This window comes from Lissotriton helveticus, chromosome 1_1, assembly GCF_964261635.1.
Source record: "Lissotriton helveticus chromosome 1_1, aLisHel1.1, whole genome shotgun sequence".
NCBI classification, from domain to species: Eukaryota; Metazoa; Chordata; class Amphibia; order Caudata; family Salamandridae; genus Lissotriton; species Lissotriton helveticus.
This window is the reverse complement of record NC_136057.1, coordinates 1673198562-1673223706: the sequence shown is the minus strand read 5'-3', so window position 1 is coordinate 1673223706 and position 25145 is coordinate 1673198562. Positions and strand designations below refer to the sequence as shown.

At 43.3% G+C, this 25145-nt stretch overlaps 2 protein-coding genes across 4 annotated transcripts in view; one reads left to right on the top strand and one right to left on the bottom strand.

Moving 5' to 3' along the window:
• The window catches only part of LOC144830794 (glycoprotein-N-acetylgalactosamine 3-beta-galactosyltransferase 1-B-like), a 556105-nt gene that overhangs the window by 89903 nt on the left and 441057 nt on the right, over nucleotides 1-25145 (bottom strand). For all 3 annotated transcript variants that reach the window (XM_078688939.1, XM_078688938.1, XM_078688940.1), the window contains exon 3: nucleotides 15491-16155. In XM_078688939.1, coding sequence (XP_078545065.1) covers nucleotides 15491-16155 — 665 coding nt within the window. The remainder of the gene's footprint in view (nucleotides 1-15490; nucleotides 16156-25145) is intronic.
• Nucleotides 1-25145, top strand: part of LOC144830768 (glycoprotein-N-acetylgalactosamine 3-beta-galactosyltransferase 1-A-like) — a 712051-nt gene that overhangs the window by 529289 nt on the left and 157617 nt on the right. The gene's annotated exons all lie outside the window — the stretch shown is intronic.

The window sequence follows — 25145 nt, the reverse complement described above, 5'->3', positions numbered from 1 at the left end:
AGCGACAAGGAGTCCAGACCATACATACGCCAGGGGGCGAGCCAGTGACAGATGATGCGACTATAGCAGGTATCTTTCGAGATTTCTACGCAGACTTCTACACCGGTGACCCACTTGATCCCCAATGTAGTGCAGACTACATCGCTAGATCTAGCATGCCCTCCCTTTCCTCAGCGCAGGCTGAGTATCTTGACAGGCCTTTACAAGTGGAGGAGGTCATCTTCGCAATTTCCCTCCTCGATGTGGGTAAATCGCCAGGCCCAGACGGCTATACTGCCGCCTTCTACAAGACCTTCTGCACCCAATTGGCTCCCACTCTAACACAACTGTTCAACTCTTTCGAACACACTGGCGCGATCCCAGGGGTGATGCTGGAGGCGGCAGTGGTCGTGATCCTGAAACCCGGAAAAGACAAGACGACCTGTAGCCCATATAGACCTATCTCACTGCTTAATATCGATATTAAACTTTACACCGGCATCCTGGCGACCCGATTGGCACCTTACATGACGCAACTGGTCGAAACTTACCAGGCCGGATTTATTTCACAGAGACAGACCAGTGACAACACTAAGGGCATTTTACATCTAATAGAGAAAGCGTCCCGCACCCAAGGCGAATATATGCTTCTGGCCATCGATGCAGAGAAAGCCTTTGATAGGGTGCATTGGCCCTATCTGGAGATGGTGTTGATCGCAGCTAGTTTTGGTGAAAAGCTCCGCACCCTAAACTGCTACAGGTCGCCAATGGCGACAGTTCACCTTAACGGCCACACATCTTCCGGATTCTCTATCGGGAGGGGTACTAGACAGGGTTGCCCCCTGTCTCCCCTTCTCTTAGCACTTTATATGGAACCCCTAGCAATCAAAATCCGTTGCCATCCCCTAATTACTGGGATTAAGTTTGGAGGGGATACCCATACCATCAGCCTTTATGCTGACGATGTGCTACTATCCCTTTCCGACCCAATCATGTCCGTGCGAGCCCTCTTCATAGAATGACAAAAATGTACCCAGGCGTCGGGCTTTAAAATTAACATGGCTAAATCTTTGGCCCTTAATCTCTCCCTTTCTCCACATGTCCTTGCCCACCTCCAAGAGGAACACCCGATGCAGTGGTCAAATGATGCAATTCCATACCGAGGCATCCAGCTTGCTCCCACCACCCAGGCCACCTCCGACATTAACTACTCCAACCTCCGAACACGCGTCAGAAAGGAATTGAACAGATGGAAACACTGCATAATATCTTGGCTGGGTAGGATAGCAGCAATCAAAATGACTGTCCTCCCCCACATTTTATATATATTTCAGACCCTTCCTATCCGAACACCATCTGGTTGGCTCCAGCAAACACAGGCAGACCTCTCGCGTTTTATATGGCACGGCCGCAAGCCGCGCTTCCGCCACCAGGTCGCAATTCTACTCCCGGAAAAGGGAGGAGTATGGGTGCCCGACCTTCAGACATAATTTCATGCCGCTCAGCTCAGATATCTGGTGGAGTGGCAGCGGCTGGAATCAGAAAAGCATTGGCTGTTTCAGTACCAAGCAGTGGCTAGCAGACCGCTACAAGGGATCCCCTTTCTACACAAGACTCACTGGCCAGTCAATCTTTATGCATCACACATTACAAGCACCATTATGGCATCCTGGGATCACGCCAATACTCATCCACAATTGACCACGTTCCCATCACCTCTCACACCAATATTTGACAACCCGGAGTTCCGACCCGGTACTGAAGCCCGAGCTTTTCGAGCCTGGCGTTCCTCCCCTTGCAGATCCCTGGGACACATTTTTGACTACGAGGGTATTATATAATACAAAGCGGAATATCTGGGTCATGGAGAAGTTTTAGTAGTGTGTCCAAAAGAAACTGGTAGGCAGAAGATGAGAAAAAGAATGAGAAAAAATAGCTAACCAATGAGCGCAGAAAATGGTTGAGAAATTCTCATCAGACCACCCAAATGGCGGAGTGTCCTCATATGAGATGGACTGTGGATCCAAACAACGTCCTGACCATCATTTGACGGTATAGTTGTGGATACCAATTTGTTATCTCCATCCAAAATCTTATTCTCAGTTGGTTGCTGATGAGGTGCAGTGTGTGAAGGGTGCGTGCAATTTAAAATTGATTACCGGAACAAAAAATATGTTTAATGAATATTGCTCTGGTATCAACCATAAAAGACAACACCTAGTAGTCTGACAATATGACTACCTAGTGTGGCTATGCAAGACGGTCGACATGTTTCAGCCAGGAGGAAGTATTATCCGGCTTTCTTCAGGACCAATTCAATAATGAAGAAATACTACTGCACAGAACATAGGTGTGAAAGTGATTTCATATATTTACAAGAATATAAACATCCTACCCGGACCTTGGAGCCCCAATGTGTCCAGTGGTGTTGGATGTAGTGATCCTTACCTGAAAAAGAACATAGTGAAGGACCACATGCAAAAAAGAACATTTTTTAATCAAAAATCTGCCAAACAAATAACTTTAACACACATAGAGCAATATTATCTCTATCTTATACCTCACAGAAATTGCTGAGCTGAAGGTATATGTACTAACCCATTAACTGAAATATGGGCAAGAAACTTAGTAAGTGTGAAAATTTGGTACTTACCCAGCTTTATGTGGGTAGTAGACCTCACCTCACCCGGCATCCGCTCGGGAAAACTGAGGCACCGCTCTATTGTGCAAATCGAAAAAAATGAGAAACATCATGCCCATTTAATTTCACAAGTTTAGTTTTGCACAATATAAAAACCTAATTTGTTAAAGAAAGGGGCGAACCACATGTGACTTTATCAAAAACCTGACAATGGGTGGGATGGCCATAAAAACGAGCAATCTGTTTAGAGTCTGAAATATCAGACTTGGTTGAGTTTTAATAAGAAAGATCCGCTAAAAATGGGAGCCACAAACCAAGCGACCTACCTCTCCGTCGGTACCCCTCTCTTTGCATCCGAGAGGAAGTGAAGGTACCGACGTCGAGCAGCCGCGGGTAATTTATACCCATACTGATTGAATAATTGGTAAATTGGTAAGGGCGGGGACCTAGCTGATTCGCAACACGCCTGCGTGAAGGCAAAGCCACTGTATTGCCCAGGCATGCGCATTGGAAGTGGTGGCTATAGGGCAAATGCGCATGCGCTGATGAGCATTCTGCTGTTCACCGGCGTGCATGACAGTGAACTCGCTGATGCACATGCGCAATGCGGTACGTCTATATGCGCAGTCTCCTAAGTTTAACCGAGAAAACAGCGCGTATTGGAGACGTATATGCGCTTGGTGTACTGCTTCAATCAGTCATGTATGAGGGCTTCACATAGCGTCTAATTATAAACACCGTGCAGTATATAAGGCAATATAACAAGTCAGACTCGCCAATGTCCTCTATGTATAAATTACAGAAAGGGAAGGAAAACCAATAATTACATAGTTGGATTTCTGCATTGGACTAAACGTTTTACTGGCGATGTGTGCCAAGTAAGAGTATACTCCAAATGAGGAGGCAGTCCTTGTTGAGTGTTGGCAAATTCCAATGTGTGTTGTAATTAGTGATGTTTGATTCATTGTGCTATTTATGTGTCAAATCTATGCTGACTCTATAGGGACGACCATGGAATATCATCATTCAATCCCTGTACATCACTTTTAACTCTGTAAATCCATTTTTACTCTTTAATAAAGAGGAATTTCGACACATCGCTGATATGTGATGGGATGAAGGGATGTTCCAAAATCACCCATCTCAATTCATCAGCTTTGTGTTTAAGAGTCAAAAAATGTGAGGTCAAACGAGTTGATTGTTTTTGACAACGAATAGTGCTTTTATGTTCACTTATTCTCAGTTTGACTTTACGAGTGGTGTGACCAATGTAACGTAATGAGCATGGACAGGTTATCATGTAGATGACTTGCTCAGTGTTACAGTTTGTATGTCTTCTTAGAGCCCATGGTCTGTCAGTGTCTATGTCTACACTGTTGGTTTTGTAAGTCTGGGGGCAGGCACTACAGGAGCCACAAGGAAAATGGCCCTGTATTGCTGGTAAGTCCCATAAGCTGCTTCCAACAATAACCGGGAGGCTTTGCTAGAACCAAAAACTGATAGAGCACCACTGGATAGACTCACTTTTGTGAGTACATTTAGCGTGCTCTCTAATCACATTCAAAAAATTGTGCGACGACATTGGGGGATTCTAAACATCACACATACCTCCATTCCCCACCCTCTATTCTCATTTAAGAGGGCACCATCCAATAGGGACAGTCTGGTACATACGAGACCCAAAACAATGTCACCAGCTACTTCTAACACCTTATGGGACTTACATTGGTCACACCACTCGTAAAGTCAAACTGAGAATAAGTGAACATAAAAGCACTATTCGTTGTCAAAAACAATCAACTCATTTGACCTCACATTTTTTGACTCTTAAACACAAAGCTGATGAATTGAGATGGGTGATTTTGGAACATCCCTTCATCCCATCACATATCAGCGATGTGTCGAAATTCCTCTTTATTAAAGAGCAAAAATGGATTTACAGAGTTAAAAGTGATGTACAGGGATTGAATGATGATATTCCATGGTCGTCCCTATAGAGTCAGCATAGATTTGACACATAAATAGCACAATGAATCAAACATCACTAATTACAACACACATTGTAATTTGCCAACACTCAACAAGGGCTGCCTCCTCATTTGGAGTATACTCTTACTTGGCACACATCGCCAGTAAAACGTTTAGTCCAATGCAGTAATCCAACTATGTAATTATTGGTTTTCCTTCCCTTTCTGTAATTTATACATAGAGGACATTGGCGAGTCTGACTTGTTATATTGCCTTATATACTGCACGGTGTTTATAATTAGACGCTATGTGAAGCCCTCATACATGACTGATTGAAGCAGTACACCAAGCGCATACACGTCTCCAATACGCGCTGTTTTTTCGGTTAAACTTAGGAGACTGCCCATATAGACGTACCGCATTGCGCATGTGCATAAGCGAGTTCACTGTCATGCACGCCGGTGAACAGCAGAATGCTCATCAGCGCATGCGCATTTGCCCTATAGCCACCACTTCCAATGCGCATGCCTGGGCAATACAGTGGCTTTGCCTTCACGCAGGCGTGTTGCGAATCAGCTAGGTCCCCGCCCTTACCAATTTACCAATTATTCAATCAGTATGGGTATAAATTACCCGCGGCTGCTCGACGTCGGTACCTTCACTTCCTCTCGGATGCAAAGAGAGGGGTACCGACGGAGAGGTAGGTCGCTTGGTTTGTGGCTCCCATTTTTAGCGGATCTTTCTTATTAAAACTCAACCAAGTCTGATATTTCAGACTCTAAACAGATTGCTCGTTTTTATGGCCATCCCACCCATTGTCAGGTTTTTGATAAAGTCACATGTGGTTCGCCCCTTTCTTTAACAAATTAGGTTTTTATATTGTGCAAAACTAAACTTGTGAAATTAAATGGGCATGATGTTTCTCATTTTTTTCGATTTGCACAATAGAGCGGTGCCTCAGTTTTCCCGAGCGGATGCCGGGTGAGGTGAGGTCTACTACCCACATAAAGCTGGGTAAGTACCAAATTTTCACACTTACTAAGTTTCTTGCCCATATTTCAGTTAATGGGTTAGTACATATACCTTCAGCTCAGCAATTTCTGTGAGGTATAAGATAGAGATAATATTGCTCTATGTGTGTTAAAGTTATTTGTTTGGCAGATTTTTGATTAAAAAATGTTCTTTTTTGCATGTGGTCCTTCACTATGTTCTTTTTCAGGTAAGGATCACTACATCCAACACCACTGGACACATTGGGGCTTCAAGGTCCGGGTAGGATGTTTATATTCTTGTAAATATATGAAATCACTTTCACACCTATGTTCTGTGCAGTAGTATTTCTTCATTATTGAATTGGTCCTGAAGAAAGCCGGATAATATTTCCTCCTGGCTGAAACATGTCGACCGTCTTGCATAGCCACACTAGGTAGTCATATTGTCAGACTACTAGGTGTTGTCTTTTATGGTTGATACCAGAGCAATATTCATTAAACATATTTTTTGTTCCGGTAATCAATTTTAAATTGCACTCACCCTTCACACACTGCATCTCATCAGCAACCAACTGAGAATAAGATTTTGGATGGAGATAACAAATTGGTATCCACAACTATACCGTCAAATGATGGTCAGGACTTTGTTTGGATCCACAGTCCATCTCATATGAGGACACTCCGCCATTTGGGTGGTCTGATGAGAATTTCTCAACCATTTTCTGCGCTCATTGGTTTGCTATTTTTTCTCATTCTTTTTCTCATCTTCTGCCTACCAGTTTCTTTTGGACACACTACTAAAACTTCTCCATGACCCAGATATTCCGCTTTGTAATATATAGTTGGACAACGAGGCCTTTGGAATATCAGGGTCGGTAAATATAGGCCTCCAGACCCTTCTCAAATTGTTTTTTAAGTATGAGGGTATTATCCCATTTCCACAGCTTAGAGAACACTATGGCCTCCCCGAAACAGAACGCCTGTCATACCTCCAGGTCCGACACTGGGCACTATGGATGTATGACATTACAACGCATGCTTTTACATCTCATGCCTTTACAACGCAAGTATTACAACGCAGTCCATTACAACGCATAGTGCTTTGGGGTGCTGGATAGTGAATAGTTTAATTTACTATTCCAACTCCAGTCCCCGTGGACACTAGGGAAGGTTATTGGATAGTAAATTAACCTATTCCCTATCCTAGAGCGCCCCCCAGAGCAATGCGTCGTAATAGTTTGCGTTGTAATGATTGCGTTGTAAAGGCTCTGCGATGTAAAAGTTGCGTTGTAAAGGTTGTTTACCGGCACTATATCCTCACATTAGGCCACAAGCGCAACGGCTATTATCCCTTTACGAAAAATGGCTGATAACTCACACCTCTGATAAGAGTATTATATCTGATCTCTATAAGATGCTTCTAGGGCCCACCATTCATACCTATAATGCAGGCCATGCCCGATGGGAGAGGGACCCGGGGAGAACCTTAAGTCATACAGAATGGGAGGGTATTTATCACAGGGAACGGCACTCGGCGTACCATATGGATCTCACGGAGACCTTGACCAAGATAGTTACTTACTGGTACTATACGCCGGAGCGAGTGCACCGCTTTGACCCTCGACGTAGCGATCTTTGCTGGAGGGAGTGTGGGGAGACAGGAACATTGGAACATGTCCTCTGGAGTTGCACCCACGTACAGCCATATTGGTCTCAAGTACTGGATGAAATAGATCTTCACTTAGAAACTCAGCTCCCTCGTTTTCCCTCCTGTATCCTCCTGGGCCTGCCTAACCCATTGATGTATCCACTTAAATCCCGAAGGGGACGACTAATAGCGATTGCCATAGGGGCGGCCTTGCAAAACATCTTGATCCACTGGCGCACCGCCCAAATCCCTACAGTCTCGGGCTGGCTTCAACAGCTTTGGATGGTACTGGGTATGGAGAAACTCACACTCACACTGGCTGGTAGGGAGTCGGAGTTCCCTGAGTTGTGGCGACCCTTCTTGACCCTCCTGTTGTCCGAATTTCGAGAGTTGACATGCCACAGATATCTTCGACTACTGCTTCTCCCAGACACGCAGATTCCTAGTGACAGCTCCACGAAAAGTCGCACATGGCTACGCTGATCAGGGTGTAGCCGTCCCCTTTTTTCCTCTTCCCTTCCAATTTTATGTTTTTCGATGGACGAGGGACGGGTGGGGCGGGTGGGGGGGTTCGTTTGGGAGCTTCTTTATTTGTTCTTTTCTTGTTGATGTTGTTGACCCGCTCCATGCTTCTTGCCTGTGGTAATGTTAAACATTGCGACCTTGTGGTCTCCTTTGCATTCTGTCGTGGGAGCTAAGGGTCCTGTTTTTTCTTCTGTCTAAAAATTAATAAAAAGCTTCTAGACAGCAAGATTATATACTGTTTGGCACTTCATGAAAGTGCTATGAAATGTACATATACTATGTATCAAAAGATAGTAAACAGAACCATTTCTTGTTTTGATGTAAAATTTATGTGCCCACATTTGTGGAATGAGTTGATATTTCTATAGTGTGTTGTGTCAATAGGCAAATTGATATCTGGCAACTACTTTGAAAGCTGTACTCCCACCTGACTGTCAGAGGCAATACTGATCTCCTGACCTGGTGCATAAATATTGTACGAGTTGTGATCCTCGTGGGGACAATTTGTGTTATGTTACATACAGAAGCCTACCCCCTGCAAGTTTAAAGGGTGTGTTCCTTGAACTGTAAACGGGTGTATGCCTCAGCAAACATATGCAAAAGAAACAATTGATGGACGGAATGCTGGACAATGCAAACATTCACCCACACTCACAAGGATCTGGGTTTAATCCATCATTATTTTGCTCACCACACCACCCCAATTTGGACCCAGCCATATGCAAATCAGTCTTGACCCTGTTCCTGTGGGAACAGTCCAGACGGAACTGCCAAGCCAGGTCCTCCCTGGACCGGAAACAAGCACCCTGGGACCGATTTCAGGGCAACACCCTTCATCAGCCAGGCTAGCTTGAATCCAGTGGTGTAGTGAGCACGGGACCCATGTCTGGACATACCCTTCCCACTTAGGGTGGCATATGCAAAAGAAACAATTGATGAGACAGAATGCTGGACAATGCAAACATTCTCCCCTAGTCACAAGGCTCTGGGTTTAATTCATCATTCTTTTGCTCACCACACCAACCCAGTTTGGACCCAGACATTTTCAAATCAATCTTGACCCTGTTCCTGTGGGAACAGTCCAGCCAGAACTGCCAAGCCAGGTCCTCCCTGGACCAGAAACAAGCATCCTGAGCCAGGTTTCAGGGCTTCACCCTTCAACAGCCAGGCTAGCTTGAATCCAGTGATGTAGTGAGCACAGGACCCTGGTCTGGGCATACCCTTCCCTCTTAGGGCGACATATGCAAAAGAAACACTTGATGGACGGAATACCAGACAATGCAAACATTCACCCCCAGTCACAAGGATCTGGGTTTTATCCATCATTCTTTTGCTCACCACACCACCCCAGTTTGGACTCAGCCATATGCAAATCAGTCTTGACCCTGTTCCTGTGGTAAAAGTCCAGCCCGACATGTCAAGCCAGGTCCTCCCTGGACCGGAAACAAGCATCATGGGACCGGTTTCAGGGCACCACCCTTCATCAGCCAGGCTAGTTTGAATCCATAGGTGTAGTGAGCATGGGACTCGCATCTGGGCATACCCTTCCCACTTGGGGCGACATATGGAAACAAAACAATTGATGGACATGTGGCACAGAGGCAACCATTAATAAGTGCAGGGTGAATATTGCTGCCCCCGGGGAGGAGCTAAGATGGCGACCGAGACGGACGTGTAGGCTCCCGGCTCCGCAAGCCTTTGTTTCCCGCAACGGTATCCTGACTCTCATCCTGTTATAACGCTGCAGCGGGAGGAATATGACAGTGCGCTGTGGTGGTTTGCGTTCCTCCGGTGTCCCTGCCTGCTTGGTAACCGGAGATATCGACGAGATTGTTTGTCGGCCTTTGTAGCCCTGGAACCGGGACCTGTGTTACCGTATGCAGCCGGCGGCTGCTGGGGCGACGCCGGACGGTCGAGCTGGGGCGGAGCTGGCACTTTGAGACGCGCTGCCTGCTGTGAGGGAAATAGACGGACCCTTATGCGACCTGTGCACATTGGCCGAGTGGGAGCTCATTCTGTTCCTCGCTGAAGGTGAGCTGTGATGTGCTGACCCCATTCTGGCGCTCGCCTGGCTATCGTGGATCGCCCCCGAGTTTTCCCCCGCCTTGAGCCGCTAAGGGGATAGCTCTCGCTGTGGGTTGACCATTGCTAGCGTGTCCGGACAAGATCGGCGGCTTTGACTCCAGCCTCTCGGTGCCGGTTTCGCCTCTACATTCCTGTGAATCCCCTGACGGGGTGGCAATGGCGGCTGGCTCTTTGGCTGTGGGGGTGAGTGTTTCATCGACTCCCGACTATGTCGCCCTGCATGGAGTTGAGCGGTGTGTTGGACCGTGTGTCCAGTCTCGTACCACGGACTTGTTGGATCAGCAGCCTGTGTTAACTTATGGCTCCGTTCTGGCCGCTCTGGCCGATTTGCGATCTGAATGGAGAGAGTGCTCCCGAGTGCTGAGTGGGAAGCTTGATGATGTTACACTCGGTCTGGGCAGTGCGCCATTAACCTGCTCTCAACGATGCGCTGATCTGCCTCCGCTGATTTCTGACTGGGCTACGGTGCTGTCACACGAGTACGGAGAGGAGCGACCCTTCAGCTGTGTTGGTGCTTGTGGACTGCAGTCCGCCTACCTAAGCGGCGCTACAATGTTTCTCTCTCCACCGAAGCCTGCGCCCTCACCCTTGATATCGCTACTTTTGTTTCTGACGCCGCTAACACAGCTACTGGTTCCCTTTGTTGCCTTTGTCTCGCTGGCTTTGCTATCCCTACAATGTACTGCATTTCATCGGGCGATCCTGGAGACGCCCCTCCTTTGGGTCAATGGAACTGTTTGTGACTGGCGATGTCCATTTTGTTTTGGTGCACACCTCCTCTACCGTATGTGGCCATTTTGTTCCTTTGTTCTGTCTGGGGCGGGTCGTCTTTTGGAGCCATGCTTAGGGAGACGCCCACGAACCGGCCAGGGCTAGTGGATTCCTTTTTTACAACTTGTGATTGATTGGCCGGTGGGGACTCGGTCTGGAGCGCTTCCACAACACGTACTGCTGTGATATGTGATGATTCTCCCCATTCCATCCTGTGCTTGATTCATTTTGTTGTTGTTTTTACATATGGGGTAGAAATCAAATGTGTGGCGGGGGAGTTCGGGAGGATTTGGATTATGCCCTCCTCCGGTCTTCTGTGGTTTCCTTTTTCTTTTCTTTCTTTCTTTCGTTTCTATATTTCGGGTTCTTTATTGGGCGACAGGCACACTGCTGGGGGGGGGGTAGGCCGTAGCCCCTGCATGCGTGTAGGGTGGGGGGTAGGGGGTGGGGAATTTTATTTTGTCCGTTTTCGTTTCTATGGGCCTTATTTTTCTCCTTTCTTCTCAACTCTTTTCTTTTCCTGTTTCTAACTTGGGTCCGCGGGTTGGTTTGCTACGGGGTGGGTAACGGTTGACATGATGTATACCAGTTGTTTGATATTCCTGTTGCATATATCCTTGTGCCGCCATGCTGATTGGGGGGACTTTACTGTTTGTTGATATTCACTCAACGATGTTGCCAACTCATGTTGTAGGGGGATTGTACGGACTCTTCTTATTCTTTGTGTACTATATTTAAAAACGCTTTATACTAGGGACAAAATCTTTAAAATTAACCTTCATTGCTCCTGATTCTCAGTAACACGATTGTATCCTGTGTAATCCTATTTAAGTAAGTAAGTAAGTAAAGGGGGTTTTGTCATGCGCAAACTTAGCCCAGTGGGCGTCATGCGCAAACTTAGCCCAGTGGGCGTCAATTTGTGTAGAGGTGCTACTGAGTCGCCGCATTGCTTGCAATATTGCCTCGAATGGTATCGTGGCCGGCCGGATGGTTGTGGGCCCGTATTTGTTTTTCTGCAATAAAGGTTTTTAAAAACAAAAAAAAAATAATAAGTGCAGGGTGATTAGTTACACTAACAGGATTCTAGGCCCTGGGGCACCTGCTTTCTACTCTGTCTCTAACAAACACAATTCTACGACACATATAACAATATAATCAAAAAACTGTACTTGTACAATTTAACACACGGAATATGGCACTCCTACAAGTTCATGGAAACTACAACACTGACTAGGAATAACAACAGTAGAACTGCACAAATATAGAATTGCAAGACTACACCACCACTGCACATCTGCACAAAAAACAACAGCTGCACAGCTCCCCCACGAATGTGCTTTTACAATGTAACAGCTTTGCAAACAAACATCTACAACAAATCTATAGCTCTATATCTGCAAATCTATAGGAAATGTACACAGCTCGCTAGGTATGCAACTCTACAACCACAAAAATAATACACCGTTGTTACCACACAATAAGTACTTGTACAATGCAACAAATACAACTACATTTCCAAACCACACCACTACCTGCATACAAACCACAATTACCAAACGACGACAACAATACAACAATGCAGCTACAGCACTGAAATTAAAATATCTAGACAAAATGTGCATCTGTATTGCCACACTGAAAACCAGGTATCCAGAGATGCTTTCACTGTAAATGCATGTATACAGCACAATACAAAAACAGCAATATAGAGCATTTGGTTTGCTTTTTTACTACAGCACTTAGTACCAAACGTGGGCTATTTCAAAGTACTCCCCCTTTCAGAAGTTAAAGGGTCAGAGGCACAGGGTATTCAAGTGGTTTACCTCTTAACGAGCAATGTGGTTCAGTGAGGTAATCAGCTTCCTCGTTCCATAACTAGAGTAAATCTTTCCGTTCCATCGGGTGGAGGGCTCTATGTGATGTTATCCTAAGTAAGTTGATCCTGTTTTCCACTGTAAGACATTGAATTATTATTTGGGGTGAGCGACTGCCCCCTTTAAGGAAGAATCACATAGCCTGTCAGATGAACCCAGCAAGTCACTAAATTAAGCCGAGCTAAGCCCCCTGGTAACTATAGCGCAGAGCACACAGGCTTAACTTCTGCAATGTGCAAATGATTTATGCAGTACCAAAACAATAATAAAGTCAAAATTCCAAACAATAAAAATCCCAAATCAAAGTAGTTAAAAAAAGAAGAAAAAAACTGATGAAATGATACCAAAATGGCAGAAATCCAATACGGGGAACAGGTCATATGAGTTTTGAAAGATTTAATGGAAAATAGAGGAAAGAAGCTGGAAGAGGCAATGACAGTCTATGGTTGCGATACAACAGGAGCTAGGAGCAATTTTAGGCTGCCGCGATGTAGCGTAGATCGGATACACTAACTAGGTTTGTCATGGTAAAGATGTTAACTTTTGACTTAATCTTTTATGTGCCAACCAACCACAGGAGTACCCTGGGGGGTACTTAGGGTGTGATGCAGAGTCCAACAGCTGGGGCCAGTTGCCACTGGTGAGCGGGCTACTTCCAGGAAAAGGCATCTTGCAGATTATTGTCTCCCTATAGCCACACTGGATGTCAGCCAACGGACTCTTGGAGTCTGGTTTTTAGGCCAAGGTACAAGAGGGAGCAGATCCAGTCCTTCAGGGCTCCTCTCAGGTTACAGCTAGCAGGTCCATTCGTCTTATGATTTTAGGCAGGTCCAGAAGTGCCATATTTACTGCTGTCACAAGATAGTGTGGCTGAATGACACCTGGGCACACTCTAACCAACAAGATAAAACATGCCAGTGGTAACCCTACCCACTTTTGCAGCACTTTTTGCCTTAGTGCAAATTTGCCCAAAATGTCATGTGTTAAAGCATTTTCAAAATGGCAAAAGCCTTAATCTACACTAAACTTGGATTCTAAGGGTTGGGTGGGTGGGGTGAACAGTATACTGCCATAATCCTAGTGTCCTCCCATATCTAACACTAAAATTCAGTCTGAGGCAGGCACAGTTCCCTAAAAAAAACAGCAACAGATGCCTTGTAGGACAACACAAGGGTCCTTCAGCAACCAGATAGTGGATGCACAAGAATTGTCATGGCATCCTGTTCACTTCCATTCAAGTGTGCCCCAAGTGTTACAAGTGTTTTAACAGACCTGTCAAGCATGATTTAACACTACAGGGTCGAAAGGGTGTCCACAGTCCCCACACTGCATATTCTGTGGGGTTCAGAGTCATCTTTGCCCATTCTTGTCTCCTACTGTTTGCTCCTCGGAGGCATTTGAAACCTTTTTCACATCTGTTCAAGGCTGATCACAGGCTGGGAGATGGCAGAGGCTTATCCTAATTAGCATTCTGACAGTTCAGACAAGGGGTAACGTTCTAAAAGTTACTTTTCCTTAATATTTATTAAAAATCTGACTTCACCATTGAGTTAGGCTTTTGATAACTATTAAAATGACTGTTTAAAATATTTTTTATTATTTTTCCAGCTAGTCCCATTACTGAGATGCAGTATTAGTATTGTAATCTGTACTCCAGCTTTCTATGTGGGACAACTAGGCCTGCCACAGAGAAATAGCTTTTAGGGCCTTGTCATTGTAGGGACATGGTAATATTAACTTTCAACATGTCTCACTTTTAAATACCATGCATGCTATCTTGTGGACTACAAGGCTTAACAAGCATTTGCAATGCAATAGGTTTTACATCACTGAAAGTTTGAGCTATTGGCGTTGCATTATTAAAAAGCATGGCGTCCTGCGTTGCAAACAAAAATAAAGAAAAGAAATTCCCACAAACAGGAGATAAAGAAGGCAAGTTTAAGTACAATGTACTTTACTGGGGCTCCTGAGCCTTGAAAGGAAGTGAGGTATCGGCTGCAGGAACGAGACAGGAGGTAGCAAAGAAGAGCTATCCTGGAGTGACCCAATCATAGGCACAGTGCGGGAATAGAGTTGTTTTATTGATTACAGCAGGTCTTGTAGACAGTGCATGGGCGTTGCCAAGGCTCAACCTAAAAAGGGGAGACTTACTACTATTTAAAAGGGAGGTTTTATCTGTCAAAAAGGGATATTTTAACAGATCGCACTGCAGCAGTAAGGCTACACAGGGTATGCATGAAGCCATGTTTTCTTTGCCACTGTAGGTCTTGGCACAATAGGTGCTGCAGTCCACTAGTAGCACTTAAGTTCTAGGCCCTGGGTACACTTTGTACATGGTAGACTAGGGACTTATAGGCAAATTAAATGTACATAATAAGAAAAAGGCAATTCAAACATTTAAAGTGGGAGCACAAGCATTCTACACCTGGTTAGCAGAGGTAAAGTGCACAGCGTTCTAAATCCAGCAGAAATATAGGGCCCAGCAAAAGGTGAAAAATCTGGGTTGACCACACAGAAATGGCAGCTTTCCTACATCTACATACAAAGGAGAGGGAACTTGTAGTGTCTTGGGGATGAGTAGGGCTTTTAAGGCACTCTTTGACCTTGAGTGAGGCTGTATGTGTGAAAGCTGGACAGTTAGAAATGGATCTGTCAGCTGAGTTTTATGTTACATGTTGATTCAGAACAATAACTCTCTTGAAGCCTACTGAAGCTTAAACTCTTTGGATGTCTTTCTACAGCACAGATTCTCACCGCAAGACAAAAAGAAGCAAAGTATATGCAAAACAATGTATGCTCTACTTAAAAATATTCCACACATTTTGATGATAATTAGCCTCCCCTTTAATGAAAAGCACCTGCTCCATGTGATGATCGCAAGCACATCGGGTACATTCAGTGCTGAAAGAAACACCCACATTAATTAAACAATTATCTAAAAAGAATATTCAGGCACAACACACATTCTTCAGCTATAGCACAGACTCAATGACACTTCTGCACCTACCGCCAAAATTGGATAGAAGCAGTACTTCCGGTACCAGAAGTCTCTGTAAAGAAGGCCGGTGAGGTGGGACTCTGGCACGAATGGGTGGAATGTTTCTCTCCCCTCAGTGTCCCTGGAGTCCCCTGGTGGTACGCCCATCTTCTCCATGCACTGTCCCAGAGCCATATCTTCCACTGATGAAGTGTGGCTGCAAACCTTTGTGCTAAAACCATTCACAAAACGCTTGAGGGCCTCTTTACTAAGAACATAGCCAGCACCACCACTCATGTAGTCTTCTTTAGGTTCGGGCTTGAAGCGTTTGCCAAGGTAAATAGGCTGATCAGGGGAGTAGTTGGCAAGTAAGAAGCGCAAGTTATCAACAATGACATAGGTATCGTCATCGGCCTTTAGAAACCAGTCTGCCTCGTTGAGGTGGTTGTCATGTGCATACTGGAAAGCCTTGATTGTTTTCCAGTAGAGCTGGTCCCGGCCTTCCTTGGTGTCCAGGCCTATGGTGGGAAACTTGTCATCCGTCACTGAGCTCATGAAGAGCACGATATTACAGTGCCGCGTCCATGTGGCCTTCAGGTGCTTGGCTTTCGTTTCCAGGTTATTTGGGCCCGTCATGATCCAACAGAGGATCCGCACCTTACTGTAGAGTTCATCACTAATTTGGCTGTCTTCTCCTGAAAAATGTCAACACAGATTGATCATGTAGCATAAATCATGATTTATGCACCCCCCTACCTTTTTCATTAGTGCTTTACTTTACTTAACAGACTGAAAATCATTGGACATGCAAGGAAAAGAAGGATTGATAACAATTCACTGTGGTTAACAAAAAAGTGTTATGAGGTACAGAGACTTGATCGAGGAGTCTGGAAAAACAATTTATCAGTAAAGAACCTGGGCTGAAAAGATACTCAATGGTATCAAGCCTAAGTAAGGATATAGAGTGCATAGAAGTACACTGGTCTGAATGAATTTTCTATCATAATGACATTACTTACCTGTAACAATAACAATAATAAAGTGTGGGTATCTCCTATGGAGTTACCCGCGTACTATGAGGGTCCTCTATGATTCTATGCATCTCTGCAACACTTTGATATACTATTTTGGGACCCATGCTCGTCATTTCACTTTCCTCCATTCTCTAGTTTGCTCAACGACACAGACAGGCTCAAAATGCCTACTGCATGCAGCTGTAGTTTTCTTTTTTGGAAACTTTTCAGAAAGTCTGAACACCTCATTTACTTGAAAAACAACAAGCTGGTAATAAAGCTGGGAAAAAAAAGTATGACAGTGTCCCATGAAGACAAAATGTCAATGGAGAAGAAATACCCTTGAATTCGGGTTCTTCCTCAGCGAGTTCTATTACTGGACACAACCACTAAGTATCACAAACCAATGCTTTAGTCAGGTAAATGTTAAGAACACCATACAATAACGTTAGTATCTATAGTAAAGATAAATTATAAAGTTTTTGTGACAGAAAGAGAAATACAAAAGTTTTATTTAAAAAGGTAAATACAGGTTTATTGCACATATTTCAGAATACTGATGACACAAACTTAATACAAATTAAAAGTACATTATGATACACCATAATTTCGTAAAATATTAAAAATGTTCTTGAGAACACAGGTCGACGCGGCGTTTCGGTTTAAAAAACCTTCCTCAGGAAGGTTTTTTACAACGATATATCTTTTGCAGCTTTATCTTGTGTAGGTTAAGTAATAGGCCGCAGGCGAAAGTAAGGTGGGTGGGCTTTTTCTATCTGTGTTCACCACCAACGTTAGGGCAGTGTTCTAGCATTGGACAATTACAATTTTGTAATTGTCCAATGCTAGAACACTGCCCTAACGTTGTAGAGAAAATGAATTAGTTGTGTTAACTATGTGACAGCTAGACACAATTTTTGGATGTACACAATTTGTATTATGTTTTAGTAACACTATGTTTCCTTGTAGACACTGTCCTGAGGAAGGTTTTTTAAACCGAAACGCCGCGTCGACCTGTGTTCTCAAGAACATTTTTAATATTTTACGAAATTATGGTGTATCATAATGTACTTTTAATTTGTATTAAGTTTGTGTCATCAGTATTCTGAAATATGTGCAATAAACCTGTATTTACCTTTTTAAATAAAACTTTTGTATTTCTCTTTCTGTCACAAAAACTTTATAATTTATCTTTACTATAGATACTAACGTTATTGTATGGTGTTCTTAACATTTACCTGACTAAAGCATTGGTTTGTGATACTTAGTGGTTGTGTCCAGTAATAGAACTCGCTGAGGAAGAACCCGAATTCAAGGGTATTTCTTCTCCATTGACATTTTGTCTTCATGGGACACTGTCATACTTTTTTCTCCTTACTGCCCTTGGTCCCAGATCATACTTTAGGGGGCCCCCTATACCTTTTTTAATAAAGCTGGGAAGCCATTGTTACAGGTGAACAACCTATTCCCCTGCAGAAACGAATCTTCTCTTGACTTATGTTATGTTATGATAAGTTATATTGATTTGCATAGTACACTAATCAATCAATCAAATCGAGCTTTATTTGACTATTAGTGGAATAATCATAAAAGCGTATACAGAAAAAAACAATTTAAAAACATGCCCTATAAAAATACATTCACAACGAAAACTAGATGTACATCAGCATATACTGATTAGTCATTCAATTCTCGGGTTTAAAACCACAATTTACTTGGACTTTCTACAAGTCGAAACCATTTAAAACATAACATATAAAGATACAAACACTGTAAACATTAAGTGGACTGCAGCATAAATTGACTAATCTTTATGTTTACAGGTTTAAAACCATGTATCACATGAGCATAGACTTTCTACAGGTGAAAACCGACTTTAGAAATGTAGATATAGATATACAATTAAGAGTTCGTCCCCAAGCGATTGCATGACCAAAAAAGCAGGGCAGCATAATCGATGACCTAGGGATTTAAGAACAGGGAGCATCCATCTCTTCCTCATCGTTTTTGCCTGTAAACCTTCATTTTACGCTGAATTTGTTTTTAAACATGTATAGGTGGCTGTGACTACTTCTGGTCACTTTTTGGACACGTGATCACTGGGCACGGTGTCCTGATGAGTGATGCTGGTACGTGCTGACATAGCGCACTCAAGGTAAATATGCCCGAAAACTGCCTGTCAATACATGCTACACTGGTAGTGCCTCCCCTGAGAGGTGTATGAATGACGCTTTGAGCGTCTTTCTGTTTTATTTCTTCACACAGGTCCATACTTTTCTGAAAAGACTGAGAATAGACAACCCCTCTGATGCCCTGATGAAATCGCTAAAACTAGGAGCGATGAAACATGTCAGCTTGAGGACATAAATCTTGATGGTATATAAGTAACCATTTATTAATAGTGGGGTTTTGCTGCGTCAGAATAAAATGGTAAAAGCAAGCAAAGCCCTGCCACACTATTTATTTTTCTTGTGGCTGGTTAGGGGTCTATTTATATGTTTCTGTACACTACAAGTGGGTGTCAGTGTTGATACGTTTGTCACTATATGTGTTTTCCATCACTATTCTCACGTCCGCACTACCTTTCCTTTTAGTGCACGTTTGTCTTTTCACATAAAGAGAGTGGCCAATGATGAGAAGTGGGTATACCGGCAATTGTTAACCGGGAACCCCCTCGGGTTGTTCTACCGTGAGGTCCTCTCTCTATCCTTCACACCTTTTCTTGGGTGAATTGTATGTGGTCCTGTGTAATTTTATATTGGTGAAGAACGCATCCAGACCTAAGGATTAATGTCATTGGACATATTCCGGGGAGTATTAATAATAAGTATCCCTTGTTTGTCGGTCTTTTATACGGATGCAATTGTATTTAGGTGAGGCTCTAATTGTTTGAATACTTTGTGAGTGGGGGGCTGCCTCTCCTATTCCCTTCCCCCTCTACCCCTTGAGATTGTTCAGGAAAAAGTATTAGAACATTTAAGGCGGTTTTGCTCAAGAAAAAACGAGCTGGAACTCTTACTCCCTTGTCCGCATTTTTCCAAATAAAATTTTTTGAGGTGTTGACTGTGAGACCCAAATTCGACATAAAATTTGCAAAACTAGAAATAACTTTCTGTAAGGTAATCGGGTCGAGCCATTAGGATGGCATCGTCCGCATACATAAACGCAGGGAGTGGACACTTCCCTACCAACGGTAGGTCCTGGCACTCATCCATCAAAACGTTTCCTAAGTTGTTAATGTACAGTGTAAATAGGAAGGGTGCCAGGACGCAACCTTGTCTCACTCCTCTTATAATGGCAAAGGGATCAGTTAGCTCACCCCCTGCCCCCTAACGAACTCTGTCCCTGGCTCCGATATAAAATTGTCTCATAAAAGAAATGAGACTGGGGTCCACTCCCAAGCGTTCCAAAATCACCCAGAGTTTATCATGGATAACGCAGTCGAAAGCCGCGGTTAAATCCACGAATGCCAGGTACAAGTTGACTTATGTTATGTTATGATAAGTTATATTGATTTATATAGTACACTAATCATCCAAAGGGTATCTAGCCGCTTAGGTAGGTGTGGGGCCCCCTAGGTGCTTATACGAAGAGCCAGGTCCTCAGCTTCTTGAAGAACTCTTAGTAACAAAACTGTTGGACGATTCCTCACTTCCTGCACAGTTCCCTAGAACACTTTTCAAGGGCTTTAACTGACATCAGCCCACATCTGTCTACACCATTTACATGCAGTAGTTACTTCATAAAACGTGTTTTGAGTTGATTCTTTACATAGGGATAGCTAAGATGACATGCATTGGGTCTGCATAAATGTTTATGCAGACACATGAATGTTGCCTTAGAGAGCTTATGGAAAGGGCCATTTAATTGATAATTAAAAAACAGGTTTTATAATGCTACCAGACATTAAAAAAGGCCATCTGGCACCCTTGCTGTTGGTGATAGTTGATGACGTAAGATTGGGTAAGAGAACAGGCTTTTTTCTTTACACTGGATGGCTGGCAACCAGTGTACAAATAAAATGCAGAAATGTAGAGATTGTTCTTTAACGTCAAATGCACATCCCACTGTAAAATATTATTATTGTAGGAATATTCATTAAAATAAGTACTGGAACAACTTTACTGTTCCTCAACAATTAAGGAAATGTTCTGGATCTCATTATATTTCAACTTTCTGTTTTTACATTTGATACACCTTTATCTAATGTTAATATGAGCATTTTAATATTTTTAAATGATTTAAAAAATCTTTCAAACATAAAAATAGTCTGGATGGAATTTGGTAGTGTCATTCCCGCACTATACACCTGTTGGTTCATCAGGTGGTGTCACGTTACTATGAGAGGTTAATCGTTACAATATCCTTAAAACTGGCGATATTGCTATCAGGCTCTGCTGCAGCTGTTCAGCTGGTTATTTATTTCAGTATCTTTGCACAATCCATGTACAGGCAGACAAGCTCAATACAATGCTGTTGTTTCCTTGTTCTTCTCAGAAACATGGCAAAACAAAGATGCTCTCTGCCCTGCCCAACTTCCCAGTGAGCACTTTTCAACACATATTTTAAGGTCTGACCAACAGATTTAATTTCTTTGTTTTTCCATTTTTTTAATTGTTTAGTACAACCTTTCACTGGTTTCAGAGGTGTGACAAAAGGCAGATGATTGTGACTCTATAGGAGGATAGCAACACCACAAAACCATTGATACATATGTATCCAGCATGGATCGCTCTAGTTGAATCACAAGGTTGCTGGAAGGTCCCTGCTTCTTCAGACATATATCTGGAACAGTTTGAAAAACTTTCATGTGTAGCGTATCCTCGCCGTTATGGGTCCCACCATTTTGAGAGCCGGAAAATATCCAGACATTCAGAACCTCAGACCTATCAAGCCATACACAAGACAGCACTGGCAGCAGCTGCCACCCGTGTTCTGCCTCTGTGCTGGGTTCTAGAAGTACAATATAACAGAGCTTCTAACGCCGCATCTCATATCAATGTGTGAAGTGGGTGGCTGTAGGGAGGCTGTGGGACAGTATGCTGGTCCTCTCCAGCTACCACCAAGACCTTCTCCAAGGTCTTTAGATAGATTTAGATATACCCTTTGCATGGCACACGGTGATGTTTGCATCGGCTGCATACCCCGCTGGCCTATTTTACTGGCATCGCGTCTTGTGATGTGCAGGTTGAGGAAGAAGGTCCGCAACAAAATCAGTGGCACAATGAGACATCTGTTGAGTATATGTTCGTGTGAGCTACATGCTACATTAGTGTTTTACAGCAAGGACATAAACCCTAGGAGTTACTTTACAATGTTTCAGACCTGTGACCTGCAGGTGGTGCACAGATCTCTGCATAAGAGCATTAACCACCTGAGCTCTCTTATTCCTGGTAGGCCCTGAGACTTGCTAGATACTTGTAAATCTCTTCTATCATGTCCTTTATGCTAGTCTTGTCACGTATACCCCTATTACATACATTTGTCCCATCCACACAAGGTGAACTTTTAACTAGTAGCTTGCTCCTGTCTCTTTGATACCAGGCTCTTAGTATTCTATGATAATCCCTGGACCTGACGGACATAAACGTGTCCAGAGGCAAGGCAGAATTATTCTGTATAAGGGTCACCACTTTTTTCATTCTTGGCCAACAGCCAGCTGTGCATGATCGCATTTGTTTAGAAACGCATTGGTGATTGTTTTCAAAACATTTATGATTGTTTTCAAAGCATCCATGATTGTTTTAAAAACATATTGAATCTAGAAAACACCCTGGGGTGAAGACTTTAGCATAAAAGACCCTCACTCCCCCCTACAAATTAGAGGAGAATTCATTTCAAGGTGACACAGGGTACTGCATGTTGAATCTTCGACACGTGGAGGTCTGACCTCCTTTACGGGCTGTCATCCTCGAAGCAGAGCCGGGGTCCTTCATTCCAAACCATCAGGTGAGGGGGTTGGTTCTTCCCTAGGGGTTTCTTGGCTACATACACGCATATACGTGCTATACATACAGATCTAGGCTAGGTGCATTTAGGCAAATTACTTAGGGCGTGCATTTTAGGAATATGCAACTTTTACTGTTTTTATCTGAACTGCTTATGTTCATCTTATTAGCACTATGGTAGAAATATTTCTACTATTTACTATATTGGTACTAGCAATCTCTTTCGTATGCTTCTGTCTCCTGATTGTCGCAGCACATATGTTTTACACAAGATTGTCGCTGGACCAATAAATACTTATTGAAACGTCCTAATCGCCATCCTGTGTATTTTCTGGAAGAAAGCAAGCACGAGAGTCTGAGCCAATCAGGGTTGTCATGTACAGTGGTTGCCAGAGACTACCTACACCACTGTAGAATACAGGGGGTGGTAGTGGCACTGTAGAGCTAGCTGGTCTAATGGCTGACATATCCTGTGGGGGTGTCCGGAAACGGTTGGGACACCAAGCCCTCAGTTTAGGTCATCCAAAACATGCAGGTCCTGGGCATTCTTAGGAACTACACAACACTTCATGAAGTACCTCAAGCTCATAAGATATCCTACAATGTGGTCTGTTTGTGACTAATACAGTAGGCCCGATGAGCTGGTGTGTTAGATAGTCATGAGCAGGATAAAAGAACATTTGCCCCAGCGCTATTACAAGTCTGTTGTGCAAACACCCTTTACCACCTAATCAGGAAAGTGGATTAGAGTTCGTTGTATTGGGAGAAAAGAGCATTTATGCATGTTCAAGGAGGTGGACTAGAGATGTGTTACAAAACATCATTACAAAATCACTCTAAAATACAGTCCCATTACAAAGACACAACATACTACCATAATAATGCAATAGTTGTACAAGAGTGCTATACAACAATATTAACAACAACTCACCAACATAATTAAAATACCGTACAACTAGGCTAGAAAAATGACATACCACCCCTAATTCATAGCATAACAGCAAAAGAATACAACACAATGATACACCACAAAAACACACCAACACAAAACACTACAACAACATAACAAACCCTTAACATAACAAACACATCAACAAGGAAAGGTCACAACAACAAGAAAATACATAATCCAAAACACACAGACGTAACAAATCGACACCGCACGACAATACACCAACACCATACAGATACTGCACTCAAACGCGACAGCAACACAAAACACACTAAAACACAATGTATGATGATGATGCTCATTTTTATTCGATTATACAAAATAATTATAAAAGATAAAAACACGTTAAAAAGAGCACAGCTATAATTAATATATAGGAGCACAAAAAAACATTTAAAAACATTTTTAGACACATACCAATTCAATTCATCTTTTTAAAAATATACACAGACTCATATAATCCAAATAAAATCAGGACCTCGGCCAAACATGTACGTCGTTAATAATATGTACACATTATTTTGTTTCAATGTAAGGCACCTGTTAAGTAGCCGATGACTGCGGTCATCACCACCTGGTCCTGTAATAGTTGTAAAAAATAGAAAGGCAGGTCGATATTGAATGAAGCCCCTCGCTTTTAAAAGTGGTAATAAATATCTTCTGTGGAAAAATTCATAGTATTTACGAAATAGGACCAGATGTATTGGGGTCTCGGAGGAACAGTCTTCGCTAGGACCATTCAAAAGAGAATGGGGATCAAACTGCCCCGGAGGGAAGCAAATCATTGTACGGACAGTACCCATGTGAAATTTGGTGAGTAAGGATCTATCCGTAGGGTGCTTAACTGTCGTAAGATAATTTTCAGGGCCACTGAGAGATTTCAGCATCAAGAGAGATCTGCTGGAGTTTTTCATCAGCTTCCAAGCTTCCCTTTCTTCATTGGCCTTGTTTAAAAAAAATCCATTAAGTCTCTCGATCGCCCTTTTTAAGGAGGTATGGCCTATCAAAGATATCCATGTGATCGAGGGACTGGGCAACCGATTTAATGTAACCTGTCCACAGTATCTTAAAACCATATATGCATTCCATGCAGTCCTCTATCACACTCCTATTGAACCACAGGCTCTCATTAGCCCAAACAGAGATCCATAATAACAGTGGAGCCAGTTTAACCTGGTCTTCCACATATTTTAATCCCAATTCCTCGTGAGTGACAAATGAGGAACTGTTTGGACCCACCCCCAAAAGCTTCCTACAAAATCGGTCCTATTCCAGCTGAATGCCTTTACACTTACGGTACTGCCAAATATCAGCTCCTTAGCTCAGGACAGGGAGGCACTTCATTTTAAATATTTAAAGCAAGGGCAAGACAGGCTTGTTGCCTACTGACAAGGAAAATCTGAATAAGGCACAGCAAGCTTGGGTGAATTTAGTGCAGCGGCTAGAAATACAGGGGAGCCAGGTGTTCTGGTGGTCAAAAGAACACCCTGATAGGGAAATGTGGAAACCCTGGTGATATGTTGCTCTTTAACACCTTGGGAGCTTGTAAACATACCTCCCCAGTGCTGCGCTGTCCATTATCCAGTGCTGAACTGGACGTCCAGCGGTCGCACGCAGCACTGGGGAGGTAGTGCCCGTGACGACCGTTGGCCGACGGCAGCACCTAAAGGGTTAATAACAAAATGCCTCACCTTGGCTGTCCTCCTCCCGCAGACCATATGGTGCGTCTTAGAGAGGTTTTTGTCTAGGTCCAGATCGCCCATAAACGTCAC